At 34.7% G+C, this 27,755-nt stretch overlaps 4 protein-coding genes and 1 non-coding gene across 5 annotated transcripts in view; 1 reads left to right on the top strand and 4 right to left on the bottom strand.

Annotated features, from left to right (window-relative positions):
• Positions 1–2,278: 2,278 nt before the first annotated feature.
• On the bottom strand, positions 2,279–4,550 carry LOC123922377 (60S ribosomal protein L35a-4-like; the record flags this gene model as incomplete). Its single annotated transcript, XM_045975099.1, has 5 exons — positions 2,279–2,466; positions 3,437–3,468; positions 3,592–3,820; positions 4,342–4,377; positions 4,525–4,550. Coding segments are annotated over 5 exons (369 nt in total), but the record flags the coding sequence as incomplete, so codon positions are not given.
• Positions 2,279–27,755, bottom strand: part of LOC123920985 (60S ribosomal protein L35a-1-like) — a 33,523-nt gene continuing 8,046 nt past the window's right edge. Inside the window, exon 5 of the mRNA XM_045973357.1 lies at positions 2,279–2,466. The gene's annotated coding sequence lies outside the window, so the exon portion shown is untranslated. The remainder of the gene's footprint in view (positions 2,467–27,755) is intronic.
• LOC123922378 lies at positions 12,655–17,965 on the top strand. Its single transcript, XM_045975100.1, has 4 exons — positions 12,655–14,422; positions 15,219–16,577; positions 16,626–16,841; positions 17,346–17,965. The coding sequence occupies exons 1-4, from the start codon at positions 12,655–12,657 to the stop codon at positions 17,963–17,965; spliced, it is 3,963 nt and encodes a 1,320-aa protein (XP_045831056.1).
• Positions 13,141–13,247, bottom strand: LOC123882657. Its single transcript, XR_006799967.1, has one exon. It is a non-coding gene; the product is annotated as a small nucleolar RNA R71 (small nucleolar RNA).
• On the bottom strand, positions 25,085–25,438 carry LOC123922379 (LOB domain-containing protein 11-like). The gene has a single exon (XM_045975101.1). It carries the CDS (start codon positions 25,436–25,438, stop codon positions 25,085–25,087), a length of 354 nt encoding a protein of 117 aa, XP_045831057.1.

Consider the following 27,755-nt stretch of genomic DNA (forward strand, 5'->3'; position numbering starts at 1 on the left):
AGGTTAATTATTAAACTATTAAAGACTTATTATACCGGGTTTAACTTCGTTAAGAATTTTTAGGTCAATTGTATACTAATTTAAACTTTTTATACCGTGTTGAATCTAGTTAAGACTTTTTAGGTTAATTATAAACTATTAAAAACTTATTATACCGATTTTAACCTCGTTAAGAATTTTTAGGTCAATTCGTATACTAATTTAGACTTTTTATACCACGTTGAACCTAGTTAAAACTTTTTAAATCAATTATTCGACTAATCAAGACTTCTTATACCATATTGAATCACGTTAGGCTTTTTATTTGTATGCTAATTTAGACTTTTTATACTACATTGATAGCTAAGAATTTTTAGGTTAATTATTCTACTAATTAAGAAACATGACACCGGATTGAACCCAATTTAGGATGTTATGTAAATTATTGGACTAATTAAGACTTATTATATAATAGATTTAACCTAACTAAGAATTTTTAGGTCAATTATTGTACTAATTAAGACTTATGTTACCGAATTAAACATCGTTAAGACTTTTTAAGTAAATTCATCTACTAATTTAGATTTTTTATACTGCGTTGAACCTGGTTATGAGTTTTGAGGTGAATTATTTTACTAATTAAGATATATGATACCGGATTGAACAACATTAAGGTTTTTTAGTCAATTTGTTTGCTAATTTGGAGTTTTTATACCACGTTGTACCTAATTAAGACTTTTTAGGTTCATTATTAGACTATTATGACTTATTATACCAGATTTAACCTCATTAAGAATTTGGTGTAGTGTATGTTTGGTTTCAATTCTGGAGCATCCAGAATTAATTCTGGACGTGTATAATTGATTCTGACTTGTTTGGTTTCTCAAAAGTAGAATTGATTCTGCCTCCAGAATTGATTCTACTTGAAGCTAGAAATCGTAGCTTCTGATTCTAGAATTGATTTTTACACTCAAATTTTTTGTTCAACTCACTTTTTCATGAATATATCCAAACATAAACCATTTCAGCTTAAAATCAATTTTGGCCAGAATCAATTTTACAGAATCAATTCTGCCAAAATCAATTCTCTCCGCCGCATAACCAAACACACGCGTAGTGGTGAGGGATTTAGATAGTAGGCATAAAGTCTTGAATTCGATCGTCTGCTCCATTGTAAACAAAAAAATAAAAAATTGTGAGGTCAATTCCTATAATAATTTAGACTTTTTATGCCGTGTTGAACTTAGTTAAGAATTTTAGACCAATTATTATACCAAATTAACATTTCTTATACCAAATTAAACCATGTTAAGACTTTTTATTTGTCTACTAAATTAGACTTTTTATACTGCGTTGAACCTAGCCAAGAATTTTCATATCAATTATTCTACTAATTAAGATTTATTATAGCGGATTGAACATCGTTAAAAAAATCTAGGCAAATCATTTGACTAATTAAGATTTATTATACACGATTTAATCCAAAAAAGAATTTTTAAATCAATTATTCTACTAACTAAGACTTATGATATTGGATTGAATATCGTTAAGATTTTTAGGTCAACTCGTCTTCTAATTTAGACTTTTTAGGTCAAGGACTAAATATATTTTTCGTTTCTATAAAAAAAAAAAAAAAACATGTTTTCATCCCTGATTTTTTTTTAGTTCCCGACATTATTTTGATGGTTAATTGACTACTAGCTTGCCATCTCCATCTTGCAAAACAAATAAAAAAACTTGCAAAAAAAAAATCATTAAAATTATTTTTTCAGTTTGTGTTTAAATTAAAATTTAAGGTTGTTGTGGGCAGTTTTCATAAATATGGCATATGTGGTAATTGTGTAAATAATATAAGTTAATATTATATTATTAAAACCTGTTTCACCTGCAATGGCAGGTTAAAAAGGCCTTTCCCATGGTGGGAGACCTACCTCCCTTTCCCATGGTAGCCAGCGCCAGTCTATAATATTGCATTTTATTTTACCAAACATAATACTGCATTTTTTATTAAAGCCAAGTAGAATATAAAACAAGGACCAAGAGTCTTGCCATGTTAACAGGCTCTTAAGATGATCACAATGAAGAATACTAAAGATTAAAAGATGATTAAAAGACAAAACGACCCTTTGAAAATAGAAAAAGTAATGGGTTGAAATATGAAATATTGAGGGTAAACTGAAGAATTCTTAAAAATGTATTCAGTTGTATTATACGAAAAATGATTTCTAGACTTGATTAATTATAGAAAATTGGTTTTGATAGTATTTTGTTTTACTCTGAATTAAGAGGATAACAAATAGAACCCAATGTAAATCATTTTTAAGGGAAAAATCCATTTGAGATTAAGATTCAAACCAAAATGATGGATAGATAAAAAGATGTTCACTCATTGTCTTAAAAAAGAAAACTATTCTATTCAGAGTTACAAAAAGATCAAAAAATTAACTTCCATAATGTATCTGCCTTCTAGTCACGGGTTCAAAACATCTGCAAATATAACCAAAATGCAAAAAATAAGCATGTAATTACACGGTAAATAAATTAGAATAAGAGGATGATAATATTATCATCATACAATTTTGGTTATTCTCAAGTGCACTAACCAACATAAAATGGTAAATTCTACCAAAAATTCACTTGGCTATTAATGTTTGCAGAACTATTCACAGTAGAAATGCATTTTTTAAAAGCCAAGAATATCAACAACAAAAAAACAAGGAGGGTTGCTTAGATAACCAGGTACCAATTATACAATCATCAAGATCAAACAAGTAAACAACAAAACCAAACTAAACTCTTTTACCAAAACTAGTGTCTAAGCCAATAACAAACAGAACCTCTACCTTACTATGCACAAAAGAAATGAAATTAAAACATTTAGAAAAAGGATTCAGGAAAAAGGGAAATTATAAAAGGAAAATTAAAAGATCGGCTTATTTCTTTTCCAAGAAAGACATTAAAAGATCGTCTTATTTCTTTTCCAAGAAAGACATTAAAAGATCAATTAAGATGAGTACAGAAGTAGGATGGATAGAATACATAGCCTAAAAAATGCCACTTAAAGGAGTACTGTTTTCACCCAAAAGAGAGGCCAACAATAAAACACAATATTATGATCAATGCAACATAACCTCTAAAATACATCATCAGAATAGTACAATGGAAAGACTAGCTAATATGAGTAAGATCTATGGATAAAAATCCAGAATGTACAAGCCAATATAAGAGAAGAACCAGAAATTGGGAACTTAGGAATTCAAGTCATTTCAGTACTTAATATCTAACATAACATAAAACGTTTAATTATTCGGCTTGCTTACAGTTCAAACACAAATGGCCAAAAAATTAATAAATTATACAGTTATTAATCTAAGATATCAGTTTTTAAAGAAGCATATTAATGCAACATGTAATGTATATTGAGAATAAACAAGCATCAATAAAATGGCAAATTTACCTTGGATACATAAATACTCTAACCCTGGCTCCCTGCACAAACACAATACAAAAAACATTCAGCAACCATAAAATAAAAGTTGGAGGAAACGAAAAACCATTTCAATGTCAAAGTTGGAGGAAACGAAAAAACCATTTCAATGTCCTAAAAATTACCATTGCTTTTGGTGGCAGATTTGATGTGAACTTTGGACGGAGTATTCCACTGTTACCATGAGGCCTAGTAACCTTTCCCCAAATGCATCGATAGTGGCTATCGTCCTTCTTTACCTTGGCCTTGTAAACGTACGCCACACGCTTCCCAGCATACCAAGCAACCTCTTCCTTGGTGTTTACTCCCTCTATCTGGACAAGAGAGGTGTTTGGGTATTGATTTGACTTGGACCTAAAACAACATTACCAAAACTTAGCACAAACAACAAAGTCCAACCACCCAAATCAATATCAAAATCCAGTGCTGTTTGGATAAACAGCTTTTTTGCAGCTTATATCATAAGCACTTATCATGATAAACACTTATCATGATAAGCACTTATGAATAAGCTTACATAAGCTTTTTCTATAGCAACAAACAATAAAATTAAATTGTTTTTACATTAGTTATATATGTTGTTTTCATAAGCTATCTCAGATAACTTGTGAAAATAAGCTGAAAATGTCCTAAGCTCCTAAGCTGTTTTTATAAGTTTTCTCAAGCAATCTCACATGCAGTCATGCCAATAGATGAGATCAAATAAGCCGATCCGAACAGACCTTATATCGAAATATACATATCTAATAATTATATAATATCTCAAACCCAATTTAGATGCTTGATTCTTTAGAAAACCTTAAAAACTAAAACAAATACCACAAACATGAACAAAATATAACTGACAAAAAAAATCAATGTAGAAAAAAAAATACCTCTTGTATCCAAGAACATTACCCCTGACATAAAGCCTGATTAAACACAAGATCAAAATAACAACATTAGCAAACATTCTTAAAAAAATCACCCATAAAATTCATTAATTCTGATTAATACTGCATAATGTGTTGTTAATAATGAAACCCTAATGCTTATCAAAGAAGGGTAAGATGAGAAACCTAGTGCGTTCTCCTTGTCTTCCTTTAATTTAACCATTTTTGGTACCTGCGGCGATGTTCTCGGCGGTTGCAGGGTTCTTATAGACGATAGATCGAACGGAGTTGGGTCAGTTAGGGTTTTTTTTCTGTTAGCCCAATGAATTAATTGGGCTTTACTTTTTTTTTTTTTTGAATCATAATTGGGCTTCTAGATTTAATATTTTTCTAAAATAATTTTTAATAAACACTATAGAAATGAGCCACTTTGTCTTTAAATTTTGATTCAATTGATAGTATCAATAATATTAGGTTGAACGTTTTCAACTAGATTTGAATTTGGAATCTCAGTTTAGTGTGTGAATTTTAAACAAGTGGTCATGGGTTTTGTGGGTTACATGTGCCTCATTGAAATTAGGTGATTAATTTGGTTGATTTGGAAAATTCAAAATAACTATCATTTTTAAAATATAGAGCTTAATATCGATGTGGTCGTATATTAGATGAAGATTCATATTTGGTGGTGGATTAAAGTTAATGTGAAAGGTTTGATTATAATTTAAATTTGTGGTGAACCAAGCGAACGGAGTGTAGCATAGTTCGCGAGAAGCTAGTCAGCTGGAATCTATGAAGCACAGACACAGACATGAACACTTGAACGACACGGACATTGACACGCCGACGCCGGTAAAAATTTGGAAAAATAAAATAATTTAGTGTAATCGTAAGTGTCAGTGTCGGTGTCAGACACCGACACATGTCCAACATGAACACGCCTAATCTAAGGAGTGTCGGTGCTTCCTAGGCTGGAATAGCGGCCTTTCCGCTGCTAGGTCTTTCACCCCACGCCAATTCGTTGAAGTGTTTTGGGTAAGGGTGTCAAAAAAATCCATTTATCCATTATCCATTATCCATCCAATCCATTCACTAATGGATCCATCCAATCCATCCATTAGTAAAAAAATTGGTTAATGGATTGGATCAAATCCATCCATTTAGTTAATGGCCATCCACCTTAATTTTAAAATTCAATGGATCATTAATTATATTAATTTTAAATCCAATGGATTGCCATTTTTTTAAAATAAAATAAAACAAACAATTCAAAAATAAAATATAAATAAATAAAAAGTTTAAATTGTTAATAATTTTTAGGGATGGATCATTACCAATAAAAAGTACATTAAATTTATATAAAAATAAAACATAAATAATTTATTGTCAAAATGTATAAAAAGGTTGGAATCAAACCAATAAAAACTTAAGAAAAACTGTTTTAAAAAAAAATTGAAAAAACTTGGGATAATGTATAAAAAAACTGGGTTTCGCCGCTGTGAGCCGCCGACCGACGGAGGTCGGTCGTTGACCCGGCAGTTGACCGGCCACCCATCACCACCTATTTTATTCATTATTAGATTATTTATGAAAAATATTACTATTTAAATTATGTTCGAGCCTTTGGGGAAAGTAAGAAAAATCTGTTTGGGCTCACTATGTTTGGGCTTAGGTAAGAAATGTATTTGGGTTCATTACAAATCAATTCATAAATAAAAGAAAAATTATGTTTTTAAAATAATATATATAGTTTTTAAAAATTACATTTTCTCTATCAAAGAATAAAAATTACATTTTCCAATCATTTTTAAAAATATTTCAATTTTCCATCAAAAAAATATATTTTAATTAAAAATTACAAATTTCAATCATTAGTTTTTTTTTGGGTATGAAAACCTGATCACCAATATTACTTCCTGAAATAATTTTTCCTTCTAGAGCACGTTTTCTCAATCTCGTAATAATAAGTCTTGTTCCATTGCATAATCCTAATTTTTGATTCAAATTCCTTAATAGCATAACTGGAACTCCAACTTTAAATCTCAACTTGTGATTTGGAAGTTCCGACGTAGAAATCGTGTTCAAAAATTCGGGAGTATGAATATCATCCACTGTTTGACCGTCTACATTTTGTGTGAGTGGAGTATCATAACTCAAATATGTTTTTTCTTCACCAGGAATTAAATCCAACATATAATCATTTATTGTGTCGACTATTGAACTTCTAGGAGCTAGTATAGCTCTATTTTGGAAATACGTTATATCTTTCATGTTTTGTAAAAGTTGGGGATATGTGCTTTCAACGATAGAAGCAAGAGGATCACCTGAATTTGGAATCAATAAATCTGATGGAATGTCAAGTTCTAAATCATCGTCATTGTCATCTCCAATTTCTCCATCGCCAACACTCAAAACCCATTCAAAAAACAATCTTCTTTGTTCAACGTCTGCACTCGAAGCACCACCGAGAAGCCTCATATTTTTACTCAATGTTAAAACTTCACAAAAATTCCAAAGAATTGAAGAATTAATAGTAGCATGAACAACTTTTGGCCTTGTACCTTTGGATATTACTGGTAGAATTTGTCTAAAATCTCCGCCAAAAACAACAATTTTTCCATCGAAGGGAATGTGTTTATTTTTTCATCAACAGACTTGAGAATATCTTTTAAAGTTCGATCAACAACTTCGAAACAGTGTTTGTGCATCATTGGTGTTTCATCTCATATAATGAGCTTTGCTTTTTGTATTAATAGTGTCAAAGGGTTTTTATGAACTATGGTACATGTTGAAAACTCCTCAACATTTAGAGGAATACAAAACCTTGAATGTGTTGTTCTACTGCCAGGTATAAGCAATGCAGTGATCCCACTTGAGGCAATTGTTAAAACTATCTCACCTTTTGAGCGTAATGCGGCTGACATATGGCCCTCTAGATAAATGTCTTCTCGTACCTCCATAACCATAAAGAAAAAACACACCAGGTTTGTTTTTGTTAACTCTTGTCATGATTGTGTCATATACTTTACGTTGCTCTGAAGTCATAGTTGACATCAATCTAACATGTTCCTCAGCAAATGATTGTTTGTTATAATTCAATTCGTCGTGTATTAAACTATTTTGTATATCAGGAACTAATTAATGATGTGTCTGCTATAGGCATTGGAGGATAATCTTTTAAACTCTTCCGACAACTACGTAACATCATCTCAATATTTGCTAGTGCATATTTTATCAATTGATCATCGGTTAATATTAAATCTGCAATGTTAAAATCAAAATAATGAATGTGATTAGTGACATGACTATGATTGTATTGCAAAAAAAAAAAATTGATTTAGCAGAATTAGGTTTGATAGATTTGATTTTGATTAAAACTGAGTTAAACAAAATTGAGATAACTCAACGGAACACTTTAAAAATGTTTTCCGGTAAGACCATTAACACACGAGAACACTTTGCAAATGTTTTCCGGTAATGTACTCAACCATGGCTAAACCGCATAATTTTTTTAACTTAAAATCCAAAACAGACATGGTAAAGAGTGGAGAACTAAGAATTTTTTGAATTAAATAGTTTCTTTGTATATTATTAATTGAAATCACTGATTCATGAATTGAATAGCATCATGTGCAATACCAACAAATTAAGGACAAATTTTGCGGAATAATCAACATAACCAATTAACCCACCACCGTAAACTAGTTGCGCCTTTGTGAATATTTGCCGCCGTTACAGAGTTGTGTGATCGTCGTAGCTACGTTTTCTTCGCCGCATCTGCAAATAAATTCCTCTCTTCAACACTTGCACAATGAATCAAACTCTACAAAAATCCACAAAATCAAAATAAAAATAGAGTTCAAATTGAAACTAAAACTAAAATTGAAATTCTGAAAATGAATTTTAATTTTACTACCTTAGCGAGTCAGTAGAATTGGTGGCTAATTTATGTGTATTACCGTTGTGATCGAAATCGTCCTGCTATTAGCATTAAAGCAGTTACAGCGGTTACAACCGCATCTAAGAGGTCGTTGAGGCTCTAGTGTTAACTGGAACACTTTAATACAAACAGGAACAATTTTTTCCGGTAAAAACGAGAACATTCCATTTTTTTTCATACCAGAACACTTTTGAAAAAGTGTTCGGGTAAACATTCATAGTTTTAACTTTTTACCTACCGGAGTGTTCCGGTAACTTTAATATACCTGAAAAGATAAAATTTACCGGAAAAGTTATAAAACGACAAAATAAAAAATATTAAAATATACTAATATTTGATAAGGGTAGAATGAGTATTTAAAAAATATGTTGGGGTAGATGGAAGATTGTTGGGGTAGAAAAAAAAATTCGTTTTAATAGATTGTTAATGGATTAATGGATCACTTTGATCCATCCATTAGCAATTCAATCCAAATCCATCCAATCCATCCATTTTGACACCCCTAATTTTGGGTAATTAAATTGTTACTTATATGGTTATTAAGCATTGGAATTGTTAGTCTGTCGTACTCAATTTTTACAACTTCTACAAATTGTTTGTATATTGATTCATTCACCCGTAACAATGGGATCATGATTTCATGTTGTATGAAAATGATACGGTTAGCTTAACCGTCAATTTAAAATCGAACGTTTCAAATTATAATGAAAAAAATCAACCTTAAACAATTTATGATTATGATCGGACGGACAAAAACAGTAACTACGTCAAGCAGTTACTATGAAACTATAGCGGAATAGAATTTATTTGAAAATAGTTGGTGACTAAATTAAACTTCGTTTTGTTTTGGGGTTACCATGTTACAAGTACGTTGTTTCTATCGTTGAAGTGGTAACTAATTTTTATTTGAGAACTTGTGAGACACGTATATTTGTAAATCTATCGAGTTTGTGATTCTTCTAAACATTTTGTTATTTAAATGAAACATTTTTTTTGTTAACCCTCCTGTACTTAGGGGAAGGGATTCTAGACAGTAATTTTGAGTTCGACCGTGAGGTAAGTAAAGTCTCTAGAAATCAAATTCGGGTGTGAATCGCACGAGAAGTTTGTTATTGACTAGTACACGATAATTCTCCTGCAATTATCATATGAATTACACGAGAATTTTGTTTGATTGTTATGTGAATTACACAAGAATTTTGTTTGACCATAAATTACACGAGAATGTTGCAAAGTAATCATTACTAATTATTAATTGAAAAACAAAAACCTCGAGTCAAAATTTTGTACCTTTCCATAGTATCGATGTTACTCGTGAACAACTGTTACTTGATTCATCTAAACTTTTAATTTATTTATTTTAAAAAAAAAGCTATTACCTAATATGTAATATATTTTTTTTGAAAAAATTAACTAAGAAATATTTTATTTCTTTTTAATGAAAAGAAAACCTGTGGACTCTTGATCAGTTATAAAAGAATCATATTTACCATAAAAAGCTGGCTATAGGCTATAGCACACAAACTAAAAGCATGAGAAACGTAGAGATTTTATAGCCTAATATTCCGCTATCATGAAATATAGATAAACCATTTAACTATACAAAAGCCTCACCAAACACAAAAACAAGAAAATCCAAAGTCCCTCTAATTAACTTCATCCACTTAAACCTTATGGTTAAATTTTTTGTTCCTCATTACCTCTCTCACTCTTCTTCATTCATTCTTCGCCTTAATTCAATTCTCTCTAATAATTTTAATATATCTCAATTAATAATTCAAGTTGTTCATGGCACATTTGAGGGGTCTATTAGATGGAGTTGAAGAACATTATGGATTAATGTCTTTTGCTACCAAAGACATTTTTCATATAGGAGTACGACGTAAAATAAGATTTTGGCAAAGGAAGTTCAAGAGAAGATATTTATTTGGGGGATTAGTGGTTCTTATTTTTATATGTGTGCTTAACAAGTTTATATTGTTGAACATGTTTTTTTGTCAGCTAGATTTGCATCCTATAAATCATTCAAACGTTGTGGAAGATCATGAACCTTCACTATATAATTTGTCGGTAAATGAAAAATTTATTCATCACAATTTGCATCATTACCATACATTGTTGATTACTCACTCATATTTGCATAAATAAATATATTTGTCTCAAAATCATTATGTGCATTACTCTCGAGTAGTTACTATACTTTTGTTTCTTAAGTACCAAATACTCTAAGTAGTTGATAATCAAATTACGTGCAGGACTTTAATATATTTCTTGTAATGATCTATAAGCATTGAAATGACTCCGACTCTCCTCAAAAGTGATAACATCAACTTACAACCATCTAAATATGTTCGATGATACCTTTTTGGTAAAAACAAAATTAATCAAGAGACGGTTGATGTTCTCATCTCCCTAAAACACAAGGCACAAACTAAATCGTGCGGGTTATCAATAATTCCTTTGTTGGCCAAAGCTCATATAATTGGGAGTTTAGCTAAAAACAACCGCCAACTAAACATACTCACCTTAGATGGAGTATCCTACAACAACTTCATTTTTGCCTCTAATGCGGCTTCTCCAGTTGAAAGCGGTTCTATCCATAAGCACCCCCAAATGCCATCCATCGACAGCTCAATAACCCATTGATAACACTGAAAAATATAGTATTTATTTTATAATATTAGTTTAATATTTTACGACTTTCTTTGCATTTTAGTAGTATTATTATCATTTTTTATTGTGTATTACAGGTATTTCCGGAACTTCTCGAAATAAAAAAGGTCACAAAATTAATGTCAAAGTGGATAAAAAAGACATTGGATCAGATGGAAGAGAAGCCCAAAAGAAGTTGGACGAGCAAGCCAAGCCCACATGCACTTGGCATGTGCCAAGCACATGTGGACCACACAACAACACATGGCGTTGGCCATGCTTGTGGCACTCGCCACACACATAAAACATGGCGCCGGCCATGTGCCTTGTGGCACCCGCCACAGGCTTTGCACACATGGCGCCCGCCATGTGCTTTGAAGTACCCGCCACGCAGTGTTTCCTTCCTATTTTCACGGGCACGTTTCACATGGATTTATCCTCAACTCAACTGCTCCTCAGATTTCGGCGTTACTCAGATTTCGGTGGAAGCAACTAAGATATGCACGTTTCTTGTAACGGAACAACGGATTCGAAGGAGATATTTGTATCTCATAAAGACTATAAATAGAGAACACCAGTCAGTGTTTTACACACATCATTCTACGCAGACTTAAGAGAAAAATTCAGTTTAAATTTCAGTTGTTAAGTAGTCTTAGTTTACGGAGCAAGGTGTAGTATTTGTAAGTTTTAATAACAGTACTTTTATTTTATTCAGTCTCAGTATTATTATATTCCAGTTTGATATTCATATGCTCTGTTTGATTTAAAGTTACTCTGTTTAAATGTTTTGTTCAACTAGGAATTATTTAATCAGTATCATGTCAAATAAAATCATGCGTAGCTAAATCTATTTAACTGGAATGTAAAGCAGGAAGCTAATCTGGATTTGGTAATTAATCCGTGACTCACGTTTTTAATCTAGTTTTCTGTTCAGTTTTTAATAGTTAAAATTAAAGATTTTGCACGAGAGTGAAAATTAACTAAGGTATAAATTAATAGCGCGACAATGTGAGATTTATACCGGATAGTAAAAACTGAACATTAATTTTAAATACCGCGACAGCTCTTTAAAATTAATTAAACTATATTAGTTTTCAAAAAGTATTTTATAAATAAATGTGAGAGCGAGAGTGAAGCATTCATTTATATAATATAGTATTAGTTCAATAGCGCGACGGCGTGAGACTATGTTTTTAAACTAATGTCGTTTTGAGAAAACTAGATCTTTTTAATTAAATTGAATTGATTTTCAAAAAGTATTTTTTATAAGTAAGTGCGAGAGCGAAAGTGAAACATTTATTTTATAACTATACGATATTACTCAATAGCGCGAGAGTGTGAGACGCGTATCTTTTAATCAATTTCAGTTTATTAAAAAGGTAACATTATTTCAATACACAGTTTAATTACCGAATCCATTGAAGCAACTTAATTTACATTCCGGTTAGCTTAATAATATTTTATTCAACACAGTTAATTTAATTATCTAAAACGCCTCCTTTAATTAATATCTAGCCTTAGCCTTACGATATATTAAAAACATAAGCGAAATATTAACAAATAGTCCCTGTGGGATCGATAATCTTTTATAACTACACGATATACCTGTGCACTTGCAGAGTTTTCGCATCAAGTTTTTGGCGCCGTTGCCGGGGACTAATTTAGTCAATTTTCGCTACTTAGTTTTTAATCTGTAACGATTAAGGCAACCGTTTCACTTAGGTTGTATGCCCAGTACTCGTACCTCCGAGGAACCATTACAACAACCTATACCCGAAATAGAACGTTTTATTCATTTTAAACGTCGAATCCGCGAACTTCAAAACCTCTTACCTATGGCTAACAACGCACGTCCTCTTAGGGACTACGCCGTTCCTTCCGAAGAAGAACCGCATTCGAGCATCGCGCCCCCTAACATCGAAGCAAGAAACTTCGAGTTGAAACCCGCTTTGTTGCAAATCGTGCAACAAAACCAGTTCTCTGGTTCCCCTACGGAGGATCCCAACCTCCATTTATCAGTGTTTGTGCAGTACGCAGACACGATCAAAGCCAATGGTGTCGAACCCGAAGCAATACGACTCCGTCTTTTCCCGTTCTCTTTAAGAGACAGAGCTAGAGCTTGGCTCCAAGCTCTACCTTCGAACTCCATCACTACATGGAACGAACTGAAGAAGCAATTCTTGGCTAGATATTTCCCGCCAAGTAAGACAGCTATGCTAAGAGCCCAAATCAACGGATTTAGGCAAAAAGATGGAGAATCACTCTTCGAAGCTTGGGAAAGATACAAGGATATGATGAGACTCTGTCCACACCACGGTTTAGAACAATGGCTCATAATCCATACCTTCTATAACGGGCTGCTTTATAACACAAGACTAACCATAGATGCAGCCGCCGGTGGAGCACTGATGGATAAACCATACCAAGAAGCCACCCAGCTTATAGAAAACATGGCCCAAAACCATTATCAATGGGGAAGCGAACGCGCTGCTATGGAGAAATCCCAAACAAAAGGCGGTATATACGAAGTAAGTGGCATAGACCATGTCAACGCCAAAGTAGAAGCCCTTACTCAAAAGTTTGAGAGTTTAACCCTGCCAACCACATCCACCGTAGCTGCAATCCAACCAAATTGCGAAGTATGTGGAATCCCTGGTCACGTACCATCTGATTGTTCTATATTAGCCGGACTCGACCAAGTGCATTATGCCGCTCTGTCCAATAACTATAATCCTGGCTATAAGAACCATCCTAACTTATCTTATATGAACAATAATACACTCAATCCTACTCAAGCACCTCCAGGTTACCAAAAGCAAGGAGCACAACCAGCCGCACCTTATCCACCAAGGAAGTCTAACTTCGATATTATGATGGAAAAATTCTTAAACCAAAACATTCACACTAATGAATTGGTAAAACAATTAGCAACTAAGGTAGATGCCCTAGCCACCCATAACAAAATGCTAGAAACACAGATTTCCCAGGTGGCACAACAACAAGCAACTATTGCCGCCCCAGCTGGCACATTTCCAGGACAACCCGAGCCTAACCCAAAAGGGCATGCGAATGCCATACATGCTATAATCACAAGAAGTGGAAAGGAGTTGCAAGGACCACCTGATTCTGGAGTAAAAAACTCAGAAAGCGCTAAGATAACCAACAAGGAAGCCGAGAGTAGTGAACCACCAAAAGAGCCTGAGAAAGAATCCGAAAATCCCCAATTAGGAGATAAGGAGGGGACAACTAAAAAGCTTACACCTGCTGCACCACCTGTTTACAAAACACCTATCCCTTTTCCTCAAAGATTAGCTAAGACTAAAACTGAAGGACATTTTAAGAAATTTGTAGAACTTCTGAAGCAACTAAACATAACCATACCTTTCTCAGAAGCAATAACGCAAATGCCAACATACTCAAAATTTCTTAAAGAAATTCTATCAAACAAGAGGAAATTAGATGAGGATAGTACAGTCGCACTTACCGAAGAATGCAGTGCCATATTCCAAAACAAAATGCCACCTAAACTTAAGGACCCAGGAAGTTTTTCAATTCCCTGCGTAATAGGCAACTACGTAATAGATAAGGCACTATGCGACTTAGGAGCAAGTGTTAGTCTCATGCCCCTCTCAATCAGCAAAAAGTTAAAATTGAGTGATCTAAAACCTACTAGGATGTCTCTTCAACTAGCAGACCGTTCAGTTAAATACCCTGTAGGTATCCTAGAAAATATTCCAGTAAAAATTGGCCAACTCTATATCCCTACCGACTTTGTAGTAATGGACATTACGGAAGATTCATGTATTCCAATCCTTTTAGGAAGACCATTCCTAGCCACTGCAGGAGCAATAATAGACGTTAAGCGAGGAAAACTTACATTGGAAGTAGGCGAAGAGAAAATTGAATTTATTCTTTCTAAATTCATGCAAACACCAGCTGTCGAAGACACTTGCTATGCCATAGACATAATTGATGAGTGTGTTAAGGAAATAGAGAAAGAACTACCTCAAGAAATAGAAATTCTAGAACCTCCTATAGATGAAGGCCAATCTCACGCCGGAACCAAAAAAATCTTCGCTAGAACTCAAACCGCTACCCAAGAACCTTAGGTACGAATATCTAGACGAAAATCTAAGTCGCCCAGTCATAGTGAACGCTGACCTAGGCCCGATAGAAACAGAAAAATTATTAGATGTCTTAAGAAAATATCCTACTGCCTTAGGTTACAACATCTCAGACTTAAAGGGAATTAGTCCCTCTGTGTGCATGCACCGAATCTTATTAGAAGAAGATGCAAAGACTTCGAGAGAACACCAAAGAAGGATAAACCCTATCTTAAGCGAAGTAGTTAAGAAAGAAGTGCTGAAACTCTTAGACGCAGGCATAATATATCAAATATCTGATAGTAAGTGGGTCAGCCCTGTTCATGTAGTACCAAAGAAGGGAGGACTAACAGTTGTCAAAAACGAGAAGGGAGAATTTGTACCTAAGCGAGTGGAATCAGGATATAGAATGTGTATCGACTATAGAAAATTAAACAAAGCCACTCGGAAAGATCATTTTCCTTTACCGTTCATTGACCAAATGCTCGAGCGTCTAGCTAAACACTCCTATTTTTGTTATTTAGACGGATACTCTGGATTTTTCCAAATCCCGATACACCCCGACGACCAAGAAAAGACCACCTTCACATGCCCTGTAGGTACCTTTGCCTATAGACGTATGCCTTTTGGATTATGTAACGCCCCTGCAACCTTCCAACGATGTATGATGGCGATATTCGCAGATTTTATAAACAATATCATGGAAGTATTCATGGATGATTTTTCTGTGTATGGGGAAAGTTTTGAAGGATGTCTCGCTAATTTAGAATTGGTATTACAAAGATGTGTTAAAGTCAACCTAGTACTCAATTGGGAGAAATGTCATTTCATGGTTCGTGAAGGACTAGTCTTAGGACATATAGTTTCTAATAGAGGAATAGAAGTGGACAAAGCTAAAATTGAAGTAATAGAAAACCTTCAACCTCCAAAAACCATTAGGGACATAAGAAGTTTCTTAGGACACGCAGGTTTTTATCGTAGATTCATAAAAGACTTCTCTAAAATAACTAAACCCTTAACAGGCCTTTTAATGAAAGACGCCGAATTCATCTTCGACGACAAATGTATGGAAGCATTCCAACACCTCAAGCAAGCCTTGATTTCCGCACCTATAATGCAACCTCCTGATTGGAGTGAACCATTCGAGATTATGTGTGACGCCAGCGATTACGCCGTAGGAGCCGTTCTAGGACAAAGAAAGGATAAAAAGCTACACGCTATCTACTATGCAAGTAGAACTCTAGACGCGGCACAACTAAACTATGCTACCACCGAAAAAGAACTCTTAGCTGTCGTATTTGCAATCGACAAATTCCGCTCATATTTGGTAGGATCTAAAATCATCATTTACACCGATCACGCAGCAATCCGATATCTTATGAGTAAGAAAGATGCAAAACCAAGACTTCTAAGATGGATATTGCTGCTACAAGAGTTCGACCTAGAAATCAAAGACAAGAAAGGCATAGAAAATACGGTAGCTGACCACCTGTCTAGAATAGATGATATTAGGGAAGAACATACCCCAATTAACGATGACTTCCCTTGTGATAGACTGATCGCCCAATTAGATTTTTCCTCCAACAAAGAAAAAGCTCGCGATGAGAAAATAGATACCATTCTAGTCCAAACTACAGCCCCCTGGTACGCTGATTATGTTAACTACATAGCTGCCGGAATAATGCCACCTGAATTATCTTATCAACAAAAGAAGAAATTTTTCCATGATGTTAAACAATTTTACTGGGACGAGCCCCTTTTATTTAAAAGAGGCGCCGACGGAATTTTTCGTCGATGCGTCCCGGAAGAAGAAATGGAGAGTGTCATTACCCATTGTCACGCCTCACCTTATGGAGGGCATGCAAGCACTTCTAAAACCGCTTATAAAATCCTACAAGCCGGTCTCTATTGGCCTAACCTTTTTAGAGATGTTCACGCGTTTATTGCAAAATGCGACCAATGTCAGCGTACGGGAAACATCTCAAGAAGAAACGAAATGCCACTCACAAACATCCTTGAAGTAGAAATCTTCGACGTTTGGGGTATAGATTTTATGGGACCCTTTCCATCCTCATCAGGTAACAAGTTCATACTCGTAGCAGTAGATTACGTGTCAAAATGGATAGAGGCAATCGCCTCTCCCACTAATGATACACGAGTAGTCGTTAAGTTGTTTAAGAAAATTATTTTCCCTAGATTTGGAGTCCCCCGGTTAGTCATAAGCGACGGCGGCTCTCACTTTATATCCAAACAGTTAGAAAACTTATTAAAAAAATATGGAGTGAGACATAGAATTGCAACCCCATATCACCCACAAACAAGTGGCCAAGTAGAGATCTCTAATAGAGAAATCAAAACAATCCTAGAAAAAACCGTATCCACTTCTAGAAAGGATTGGGCCACCAAACTGGATGATGCACTTTGGGCATATCGAACCGCCTATAAGACACCCATAGGGACAACTCCATTTAAACTCATCTACGGAAAATCTTGCCATTTGCCGGTAGAATTAGAACATAGAGCCTATTGGGCAATTAAAAATCTTAACACGGACTATCAGGCTGCCGGAGCAAAAAGAATGCTAGAACTAAACGAGCTAGATGAACTTAGGCTAGATGCTTACGAAAATGCCAAGATTTATAAAGAGAGAACTAAAAAATGGCATGACGGGCACATACTAAGGAAAGAATTCAAGGAAGGAGAACTCGTACTCCTCTTCAACTCTAGGCTAAGGCTATTTCCTGGAAAACTTCGTTCCAGATGGTCAGGACCGTTTAAAATAACTAAAGTCTTTAAAAATGGGGCCGTAGAAATCAAGAGTAAATCAAACGCAACATTCATTGTTAATGGACAGCGTTTAAAACACTACTATTTCCCCAACGACGGAGATCACTACTCAAGTTTAAAGTTAGATGATCTCCCACCTGAAACCTAGACGTTGACCGGATTATTGTCGAGCTACCGACATTAAACGAAGCGCTGCATGGGAGGCAACCCATGTTTGTATTTTCCATTTTTCATATGCTTTATTTTTATTTTTAGTTGATCAGCACTAACTTGTATGATTGTTTTCTCTTACTGAAAATAGCAGATACTAAATTAATTTTAAACGAAATGGAGGACAAAATGATAGTTAAGTTCAGAAGCGCCACACAGAAGCAGCGTTACGAAGACCTTTCCCACCGAGTGACATCATTCCATGCTTTTCCAGACAGTTACGCCTTAGTAGCTTTAGGGATTTCTGAGAGTGTGAGATTCTTGATTAACCAACTAGGTTGGGACCGCTTCACTTTTTCCAACCCACCCACCTACCGAAATCTGACTCTGGAATTCCTGAGTGCATTTAGGTATGAGCCGACACGTGGAAATCCCATACATGGAGGTCTTGTCAGTTTTAGATTGTTCGGAAAATCCTACCATCTTACCACCCGAGAAATAGCTGAATACCTAGGAGTGCCTTGTGGCCCAGATGCTTTCACCAAGATACAAGAAGATACTTTTATGGAAAGTGAGCTTCAACGCTTCTGGGGCAGCATTTCGGGCAACCCTAACTCACCCCCCGATGAAAGACTAAGCACAGCAATCCATAACCCGGCAATAAGATACTTCCATATGATTATTGCTCACACCTTTTTCGGAAAACCCCCTAACGTCACAACCGTCAGTAGGGAAGAACTGTTCATAATGTTTTGTGGATCACAATGTCGACCACTCAATGCTGCATCCTTCCTACTTGACAGCTTAGCCAAATTCACCAAAGACCCAACTCGCCACATAGGCATTGGTGGTTTTGTCACCATCATAGCTAGAGCCTTAGACCTCTACACCCCCCTGTCACAGATTGACCTCTCTATAGGAGTAGAACCCATGGGAATTGAATATTGCTTCAACAACCACCTGATTGGAAACCTTGGCCCTGATACTTTCCAGTTATTGATCAACCTTGAGCCTGTTCATGAATTCACTCTGCCGTACAATACCAAAACTAGTGTACACGATAAAAAGAACTGGCTCTATAACCTGGAGGGACAAGATGAAACTGACCCCGAAACACCGCCATTTTACTACATTCTTAATGACCCAGAACCACCAGAACCACCACTTTTCTTTTACACACCTGCACCTCCATCACCTACCCCTACAGCTACTTCTACCTCACCACCTGACTGTGGAGTTGCCATTGCCGGCATGCAGAAAGAACTCGCTGCTCTTCGTATGGATCTTGCAACTTTAAAAGGAGATTTCTATCGATTCATGGACTTAGTCATAGAACAGTTCGATCGTTGTTCGGAGCAGATTCGCGCCATACAACTGCCTCCCGCTGCGCCACAACCTAGTGGCCGACGACAAACATCTGTCTATTTTCTTCTTTCGCGCCGAAACACCTATTTGAATAAATTTGCGCGAAAGAAAACATTTATTTCCCGCTTTCAGTATTTTATTTTTTTATGCATCCAAACTATTTAATTTTCCTGCATAAATTTCTCAATTAGATACAATTATTTTATTTTGGTATTAATAAATTATGCAAGTATTTTCATGTTAGATTTCCTTTCTCTGCATGTTTCATCTATCTATATATATATACTATTCAACTTAGTTAAATCTTTCGCACTGCTTGGCTACTATGGTCATTATCCTATTATAATATCCACATAATTGTTTAGTCTAGTCAAAAGCATTTCCTACACACTGCACAACATGAAAATTTATCAGCTCACATGACCCTATATGCCACAAGCTACACTTAATTTTCTGCAAGTCACATGCACAAGTATCATCTCTTTTTATAATTATTATGAACATGCATTCATTGTTTCACTGCTACACCACCCAATATAAAGACAAAACCAAAATTTTGTCAGGCATCACAACATATGGCCGGCGCCACACACATGCCAATAAGCATGTGGCGTGCGCCACACAACTTATGGCCGGCGCCATATGCCTTATGCCAAGCTCTCCTTAAAAACTTCATTTCATTCAACACTTCTCCTAATTAATTCACCCGGCCTTCTAGTATCATCTCCTTTGCAACACTTTTGTTCAAACTTAGTCCTCACAAATACACACTTGCACGAAGCTTACAAAAGAAAATACAATTATAATGGCTCAACCAGAATATGAAGTCATCTTTAGGAAAGGCAGAAATGAAAAGCAAGCTAGTCTTTACCAAGAATTAAGCACTAGAGAAATTGTATCAACCAGGTATTGTGATGAAGCTTGTTTAAGAATGTTAGGTTTGTATGATAGTGTCAATTTTATGCTTGATTCTCTCCATCTCAATTATTTCCTATCACAAGCTAACCCAGTTTATGTTCAATTGACACTTGAATTCCTAAGTTCACTCAAAATTTCCACTGTCCCTAATTCAAACAGTACTAGTGGGACTATAAATTTTAGAATGTTTAATCACGATTATACTTTTAGTTTCCACGATATGGCTGATCTTTTACACTTTCCTCACACACATGTGGTATGTGAGGTCACCGATGATGAGTTATGGTCAAAAACTTTTGTTTATATGTGGAAAGCTCTCACCGGTAAAAATACTACTAGCTTCGAGGGTAACCGCGCTTCGGCAATTCATAATCCGGCCGTTCGATATTTTCGCCAGTTACTAGCTGGCACTATTTTTGGTCGGGCAAATTCTAACAAAGTAAACTCAAAAGAGCTTTATTATTTGTTTGCTTTTGTTAAGAAGATAAAAATTAATTCTGTTCCGTTTATGTTTAATCATATGCGCTCAATCGTTACTTCTCAACGCGGAACTATCACTTTTGGTGGATTGATCACCACAATTGCTAAAGCCATAGGTTTAGAACACCAACTCAGAAATCTTCCTTCACTGCCTATAAACTCAATTGACTTTGATATGGTAAAGAGCATGAAATTAGTAAAGGAAGCAAAGGATGGACATTTATATTTAATGATTAATAATAGTGTTTTCCGTGAATTTGTTTTTCCTAACCCGGAAAGGACTGACGTTCGTGGTTTCAATAATTTTTTGTATTTTCCACCTGAAGATGAAACCCCCATGAACAATTCTGATAATGTTGCTACTGATAGGGGCCACACTTTTGTTCCACCTGCACACAACACACCTCTTTCTAACCCTTTTGCAGGTCCTTCTTCCTCATCTCGCCAAAGCACCATCGATGATGTGCTTAATGAGTTGCGCGCCCAAAATGCTAGGAATGAAGAGCGCGATGGCCTCTTTTATGCAATTCACCAACAACAAGAGGGGATGATGGAACAAATGAACTCAATGCAAACACAACAAACTCTTATTCTCCAAAATCAACACCAATTGGGGGTTGCCCATGCACGACAACAGCAGCAACTCGATCGCGTCATTTATGACATAAACGATTTGAGATTGCAATTTGACAACTTTCATACATACCCGCAGCCTCCTCCATGATTCACCATTTTCCAGGTTACCCGTTCCTTTCCTTAATTTAAGTCACAACATTGGGGACAATGTTGGATTTAAGTTTAGGGGAGGACTTTACTGCTTTCACTTATCTTTTTATTTTTAGCTTATTATGCAAATAAATTTTTCAGGTTATTTTCAATTTTTCCAAAATTTTGAGCCATAACAAAATTTTTTTTTCTTTTTGAGAAACAATACAATTTCGATGTTCCAAAAAGTCACTGACGTAATTATGACCGAATTTACTTGTAAGTACGTTTTCATACTAGCTATATCATTTTAACACCATAAATTTCTTAATTATGTAGATCAATTTTGATATTTGCCTTACCCGAACTTAAATTTCTTGACTTTACTAATCCTTGAGTAAACCATTAGGTAGTCGGCACCATCTAAGATCACTATCTAAGTGGTAGAGTCGACGAATATAAGTGAATGATTTCGAAAAAATGATGATGATAAGTAATAAAAAAGGTAGTATAAATCTGAAAAGGGGACTACGCATTCTAAGTCAGGTGACCCTCACCCGGTCATTTAGCCCAACTGCAAATCACCTCTAAGATATAAAGCTATCCTATGTCAAAAAAGGACAATAAGTAATATGAAAAAGAATCGGATCATAATCACTAACAGACTCACTACCATGTGTGTGTGAATAGATAACGGGCTTAATGTGATTACCAAAGGTTTAAAAGGGATGAAGAAAGACGAGATTAAAGTTAAGTTCGAGATTGGCAAAATAGTTCAGAACGGTCTATATAAGGAAGAAATTCATGATCGTATGTGATTTGTGTTTTTATGATATCTTTAGTGTGATGAATGAACTTGCTTGTTTTATTTGGTCAAGATTAAATAGGTGACCCAAGGGACGTTTTATGTCATGTTTTCTCTATCTCTAAATGATATATTTTTTGCTTGAGGACAAGCAATGGTTCAAGTTTAGGGGAAATTGATAACACTGAAAAATATAGTATTTATTTTATAATATTAGTTTAATATTTTACGACTTTCTTTGCATTTTAGTAGTATTATTATCATTTTTTATTGTGTATTACAGGTATTTCCGGAACTTCTCGAAATAAAAAAGGTCACAAAATTAATGTCAAAGTGGATAAAAAAGACATTGGATCAGATGGAAGAGAAGCCCAAAAGAAGTTGGACGAGCAAGCCAAGCCCACATGCACTTGGCATGTGCCAAGCACATGTGGACCACACAACAACACATGGCGTTGGCCATGCTTGTGGCACTCGCCACACACATAAAACATGGCGCCGGCCATGTGCCTTGTGGCACCCGCCACAGGCTTTGCACACATGGCGCCCGCCATGTGCTTTGAAGTACCCGCCACGCAGTGTTTCCTTCCTATTTTCACGGGCAAGTTTCACACGGATTTATCCTCAACTCAACTGCTCCTCAGATTTCGGCGTTACTCAGATTTCGGTGGAAGCAACTAAGATATGCACGTTTCTTGTAACGGAACAACGGATTCGAAGGAGATATTTGTATCTCATAAAGACTATAAATAGAGAACACCAGTCAGTGTTTTACACACATCATTCTACGCAGACTTAAGAGAAAAATTCAGTTTAAATTTCAGTTGTTAAGTAGTCTTAGTTTACGGAGCAAGGTGTGGTGTTGCTGTTTACACTTCCAGTTTCATTCAGTGTCTCTGCTTTCCTTTGTTCCGGTGTACCTGTACTATTCACTAGTATTTGTAAGTTTTAATAACAGTACTTTTATTTTATTCAGTCTCAGTATTATTATATTCCAGTTTGATATTCATATGCTCTGTTTGATTTAAAGTTACTCTGTTTAAATGTTTTGTTCAACTAGGAATTATTTAATCAGTATCATGTCAAATAAAATCATGCGTAGCTAAATCTATTTAACTGGAATGTAAAGCAGGAAGCTAATCTGGATTTGGTAATTAATCCGTGACTCACGTTTTTAATCTAGTTTTCTGTTCAGTTTTTAATAGTTAAAATTAAAGATTTTGCACGAGAGTGAAAATTAACTAAGGTATAAATTAATAGCGCGACAGTGTGAGATTTATACCGGATAGTAAAAACTGAATATTAATTTTAAATACCGCGACAGCTCTTTAAAATTAATTAAACTATATTAGTTTTCAAAAAGTATTTTATAAATAAATGTGAGAGCGAGAGTGAAGCATTCATTTATATAATATAGTATTAGTTCAATAGCGCGACGGCGTGAGACTATGTTTTTAAACTAATGTCGTTTTGAGAAAACTAGATCTTTTTAATTAAATTGAATTGATTTTCAAAAAGTATTTTTTATAAGTAAGTGCGAGAGCGAAAGTGAAACATTTATTTTATAACTATACGATATTACTCAATAGCGCGAGAGTGTGAGACGCGTATCTTTTAATCAATTTCAGTTTATTAAAAAGGTAACATTATTTCAATACACAGTTTAATTACCGAATCCATTGAAGCAACTTAATTTACATTCCGGTTAGCTTAATAATATTTTATTCAACACAGTTAATTTAATTATCTAAAACGCCTCCTTTAATTAATATCTAGCCTTAGCCTTACGATATATTAAAAACATAAGCGAAATATTAACAAATAGTTCCTGTGGGATCGATAATCTTTTATAACTACACGATATATATCTTGCAGAGTTTTCGCATCACCCATCTATGCTATTACGGCGTCCTTTGCCGTCGTTTTAGCAAATAACGATAGAAAAATGACCTTTAAGGGATCCAAGCTTAACCACTTTTCGTTCCAAAAACTAATAGTAAACCATCTCCCAAAATATTGCTTACATTATGAGAAAACCAACAAGTATCTGATACACCTTCAATCATCATAACATCGTGCCACCATAAGGATGTCTTGACATTAGGCACTAAAGCTTCATTTCGCAAAATTGATGAGTCAATAAATAATGCCATAAAGTAGTAGACTCATTCAAGCAACGCCATTTCCATTTACTGAATAAAGATAAATTAAAAAGCTCAAATTTTTTAACCCCCAATCCAACTCTATCTTTAGACAAGCAAATTCTATCCGAACCAACCAACAAAACACATCAATATTTGATAAAGTTAATAAAAATATTGTTCTCTTTCTGTGAAAGTTAGTAGGACACACTCATAATGAAATAATGAAATTGTCGAATTGAGGGGGTGTAAAATTTTGATAAACTTCATCCTACATAAACTTCATCACGAGTTTGAATCATGTCTATTTCTTTTAAAAAATAAGACGATTTAAACCCCTTTAATTCCTACATAACTATCCGAAACACAATAAGAAACAAAAATTGTGCAAGTATAGCATGACAAACAAAACATATCAAAGGTGCAAATTGAAAAGCTTTGAATACTGAAACAATTATACATTGGGTCCCAAAGGTGCCTTTCCAGGAAATTCAAACAACCAACTTAACAAAAGAAATTTGTATGTATCACGCATTTGAAAGCTATGAAAACTGAAAGAAACATACATTGGGTCCTAAAGTGCCCCTTTCCAGAAAATTCAAACAACCAACAACATAAAATGGTGAACCGTATGTATCACAAATTTTAAAGCTATATATGAAACCTGAAATATAAACTTGGTATGCATCACATAATGATCTGGCTATTGTTGCTGGTTAAAATGGTCAACCATCATCAACAGAAATTGCACCTGAGCATTCAATTCTGTAATTCGCTGGCGCTGCCTCATGCACACCGCGTAACTTCCTTCGATTGGGTTGAAGAGGCGCTGGCCAGCTTCCCATTTCAGTGCCCTTACCAGGTCCCGTTTCTGCTCTTCAGTCTCCCTCAGTGTTATCCATCTCTCCACATTATTGTTGGTAAACGTGAAATGCACGTTGATAAAGTTCAAATCATCCCCAGGTGGGAAGTATGGACGCATAATGCAAGCATTAATGCAACGCCTCCTCAGTCGTGAACATGCTGCGCAAGCCACTTCATGATAGAATTGATCCATCTAAAATCATAAAAATTAACAGATGCTTATTGATAGAATAAAATTAATAATAATTAAGGATATACAATTTGAAAACTATTAAAACATATAAAAGAAAATTAGTAAATTTAATATTAATCAAATTTATAATATATTATATTATATTATTAGAAGTAGATAAATAGAATGCAATAATTTCATTTTCGTGAAAAAAAAAATTAAAGAATGAAATAAGCAGTAAAAATTAGAAAAAATTAAAGTATGTAACCAATTTCTAAAATTAGCAGAGCAGTAGGTAACTAGTAAAATAACATAAATAACAAAAATAAGCAGTAATTTCAATTATCGGCACGCAATTCAATGAGAAAAAAATAACAAAAATATAATAACAACACACGATAAAAAAAAAGAAGCAAAAATAAATAAAGGAAAGAAAGAGAACGCATAAATATATTTGCATCTCCTTGTTTCCGTAGATCTATCGTATCAACGGCTTAAAGGCTAAAAAATCCAAACTGCATGGACTGCCGGTTTTCTCAATTTTGGTCGGTTCGGCACCGGTTCGGCACCGGTTTTCTCAGTCTAACTCGGACCGGATGTAGTTCCGGTTCACGTCGAACCGTCCGGTCCAATCTTAACATAATAACTAAAATATCAATTAATTAATAAATAAATCATCAACTAATTAGGTGTCACAGTAACAGAATAACTAAATAATCAACTGATTAGATCATAATTAACCTAATAACTCATTAATAACTCATAACTCAATATATAATAAACTAATTACATCATAATAACAGAATAATTAAATAATAATTAAAAAATCAACTAAATAATCAATTAATCACATTAAAATTAACCTAATAACTAAATTATCACTATATACTCAATTAATTACGTCAAAATTAACCTAATAATTAAATTATAACGCAAAACTCAACTAACCTTAGCGATTACCGAAGATAACCGGAAACGATTCCGTTAGAGATTCCGAGATTAGCGAACAGAGATTCAGTTACCGATTCCTTTAGCGATTAGCGATTCCTATAAACGAGTAACTCGGTTAGCGATTCCGATTAGCGAACAAGATAAATCAGAATCAGAGTGAAGATAAACCTAACGAATAAACCACAAATTATTGATGTAACAACGATTGATGAATAATGTGTAATAAGACATGAATCCGAAGTAAAGAAAAGCTCGAATGAAGCGCAATTTCAAGATTCCAAGTCAAGTAGAAACCATGGAAGAAAATTAACGACGATTACTGTGTTAAGAAGACGGTTATGGATAATCAAGGTGGTGATGATGTAGAGTTGAAAAGTTTGTTATGTGATTTGATGGATTGTTGATTTGACGGTTATATTCTGCACTAGCTTTTCTATTTATACTTATAGTTGGATTGTAATTTGATGACGTATTATTCTTTACAAGCACAAGTTCCCTAGAATAGTTAATTTTGATTAAAAAAGCGTGTGTTTGATTTGCTAAAAAATAAACGACTGAACAGGACAACTTATGTTGTACTGTGTTTGATTTTAAAACTGTTCCTGGTACTGGACAAACTGGTGGCCAAGGAACAGGACAAAACTTGAAATTCTTGTCCCCACAGAACCACGAGACAACTTTTTGTCCTCAGCACAAGTTGTCTAAAATACCAAAATAACGTTTTGTCCACCAAACGTCGTACAACACAAAGTTTGTACAATATCTTCAACGTTTGTCTTGTGCTGTTCTGTCTTGTACTGTCCTATACTGTTCTGTCCAGTATTTATATTTTGCAGATCAAACGGACCTAAGAGAAAAATATAGAAAGTTAGAAGTAGAAAACATCGAATTGAATGAGAAGATTCAAATTCATTTATTTTTATACTAATATACTTTTAGAGACTAAATTAGAGAGAATAAAATATTGTGGCAAACCAATATTCAAATTTATAGCAACAGAGTAGAGCTGTCAAAACGAGTCGTCCGGCCAAATTCGGGCCGGTCAGGTCGAGCTTCGGGCTTTATCGGGCCGGGCTAAAAAGCTTGGATAAAAAATGGACTACCAAAATTAGTGCTCGATCCCGGCCTGGTACGGGTTGTCGGACTTTCGGGCCGTCCGATTTATTTTTTTATTTTTTATTTTACATTTAGAGCTCGAACTCAACATTATAAATATGATCAATAATTTCCGCGCACCGTATTTTTACTCATCCGCTATCTACGAGTTTCTCACACGCCCTAATTTTACTCATCTGCTACCTATGAGTTTCTCGCGCACCCTGTTGTTACTCATCCGCTATCTATGAGTTTCTCGCGCCCTATATTTTTACTGATCCGCTACTTAGGA

The sequence above is a fragment of the Trifolium pratense genome, linkage group LG4 (assembly GCF_020283565.1).
Source record: "Trifolium pratense cultivar HEN17-A07 linkage group LG4, ARS_RC_1.1, whole genome shotgun sequence".
In the NCBI taxonomy this organism is placed as follows: domain Eukaryota; kingdom Viridiplantae; phylum Streptophyta; class Magnoliopsida; order Fabales; family Fabaceae; genus Trifolium; species Trifolium pratense.

Excerpts from the sequence above, each read along its gene's own strand:
- LOC123922378 (XM_045975100.1), top strand. The coding sequence starts at position 12,655 with ATGCCCAGTACTCGTACCTCCGAGGAACCATTACAACAACCTATACCC. Across the intron at positions 14,423-15,218 it reads CGCACTTACCGAAGAATGCA|ATGCAAAGACTTCGAGAGAA; the intron begins GTGCCATATTCC and ends TATTAGAAGAAG. Across the intron at positions 16,842-17,345 it reads TCGATGCGTCCCGGAAGAAG|AAACAAGTGGCCAAGTAGAG; the intron begins AAATGGAGAGTG and ends CATATCACCCAC.
- LOC123922379 (XM_045975101.1), bottom strand. The coding sequence starts at position 25,438 with ATGGATCAATTCTATCATGAAGTGGCTTGCGCAGCATGTTCACGACTG.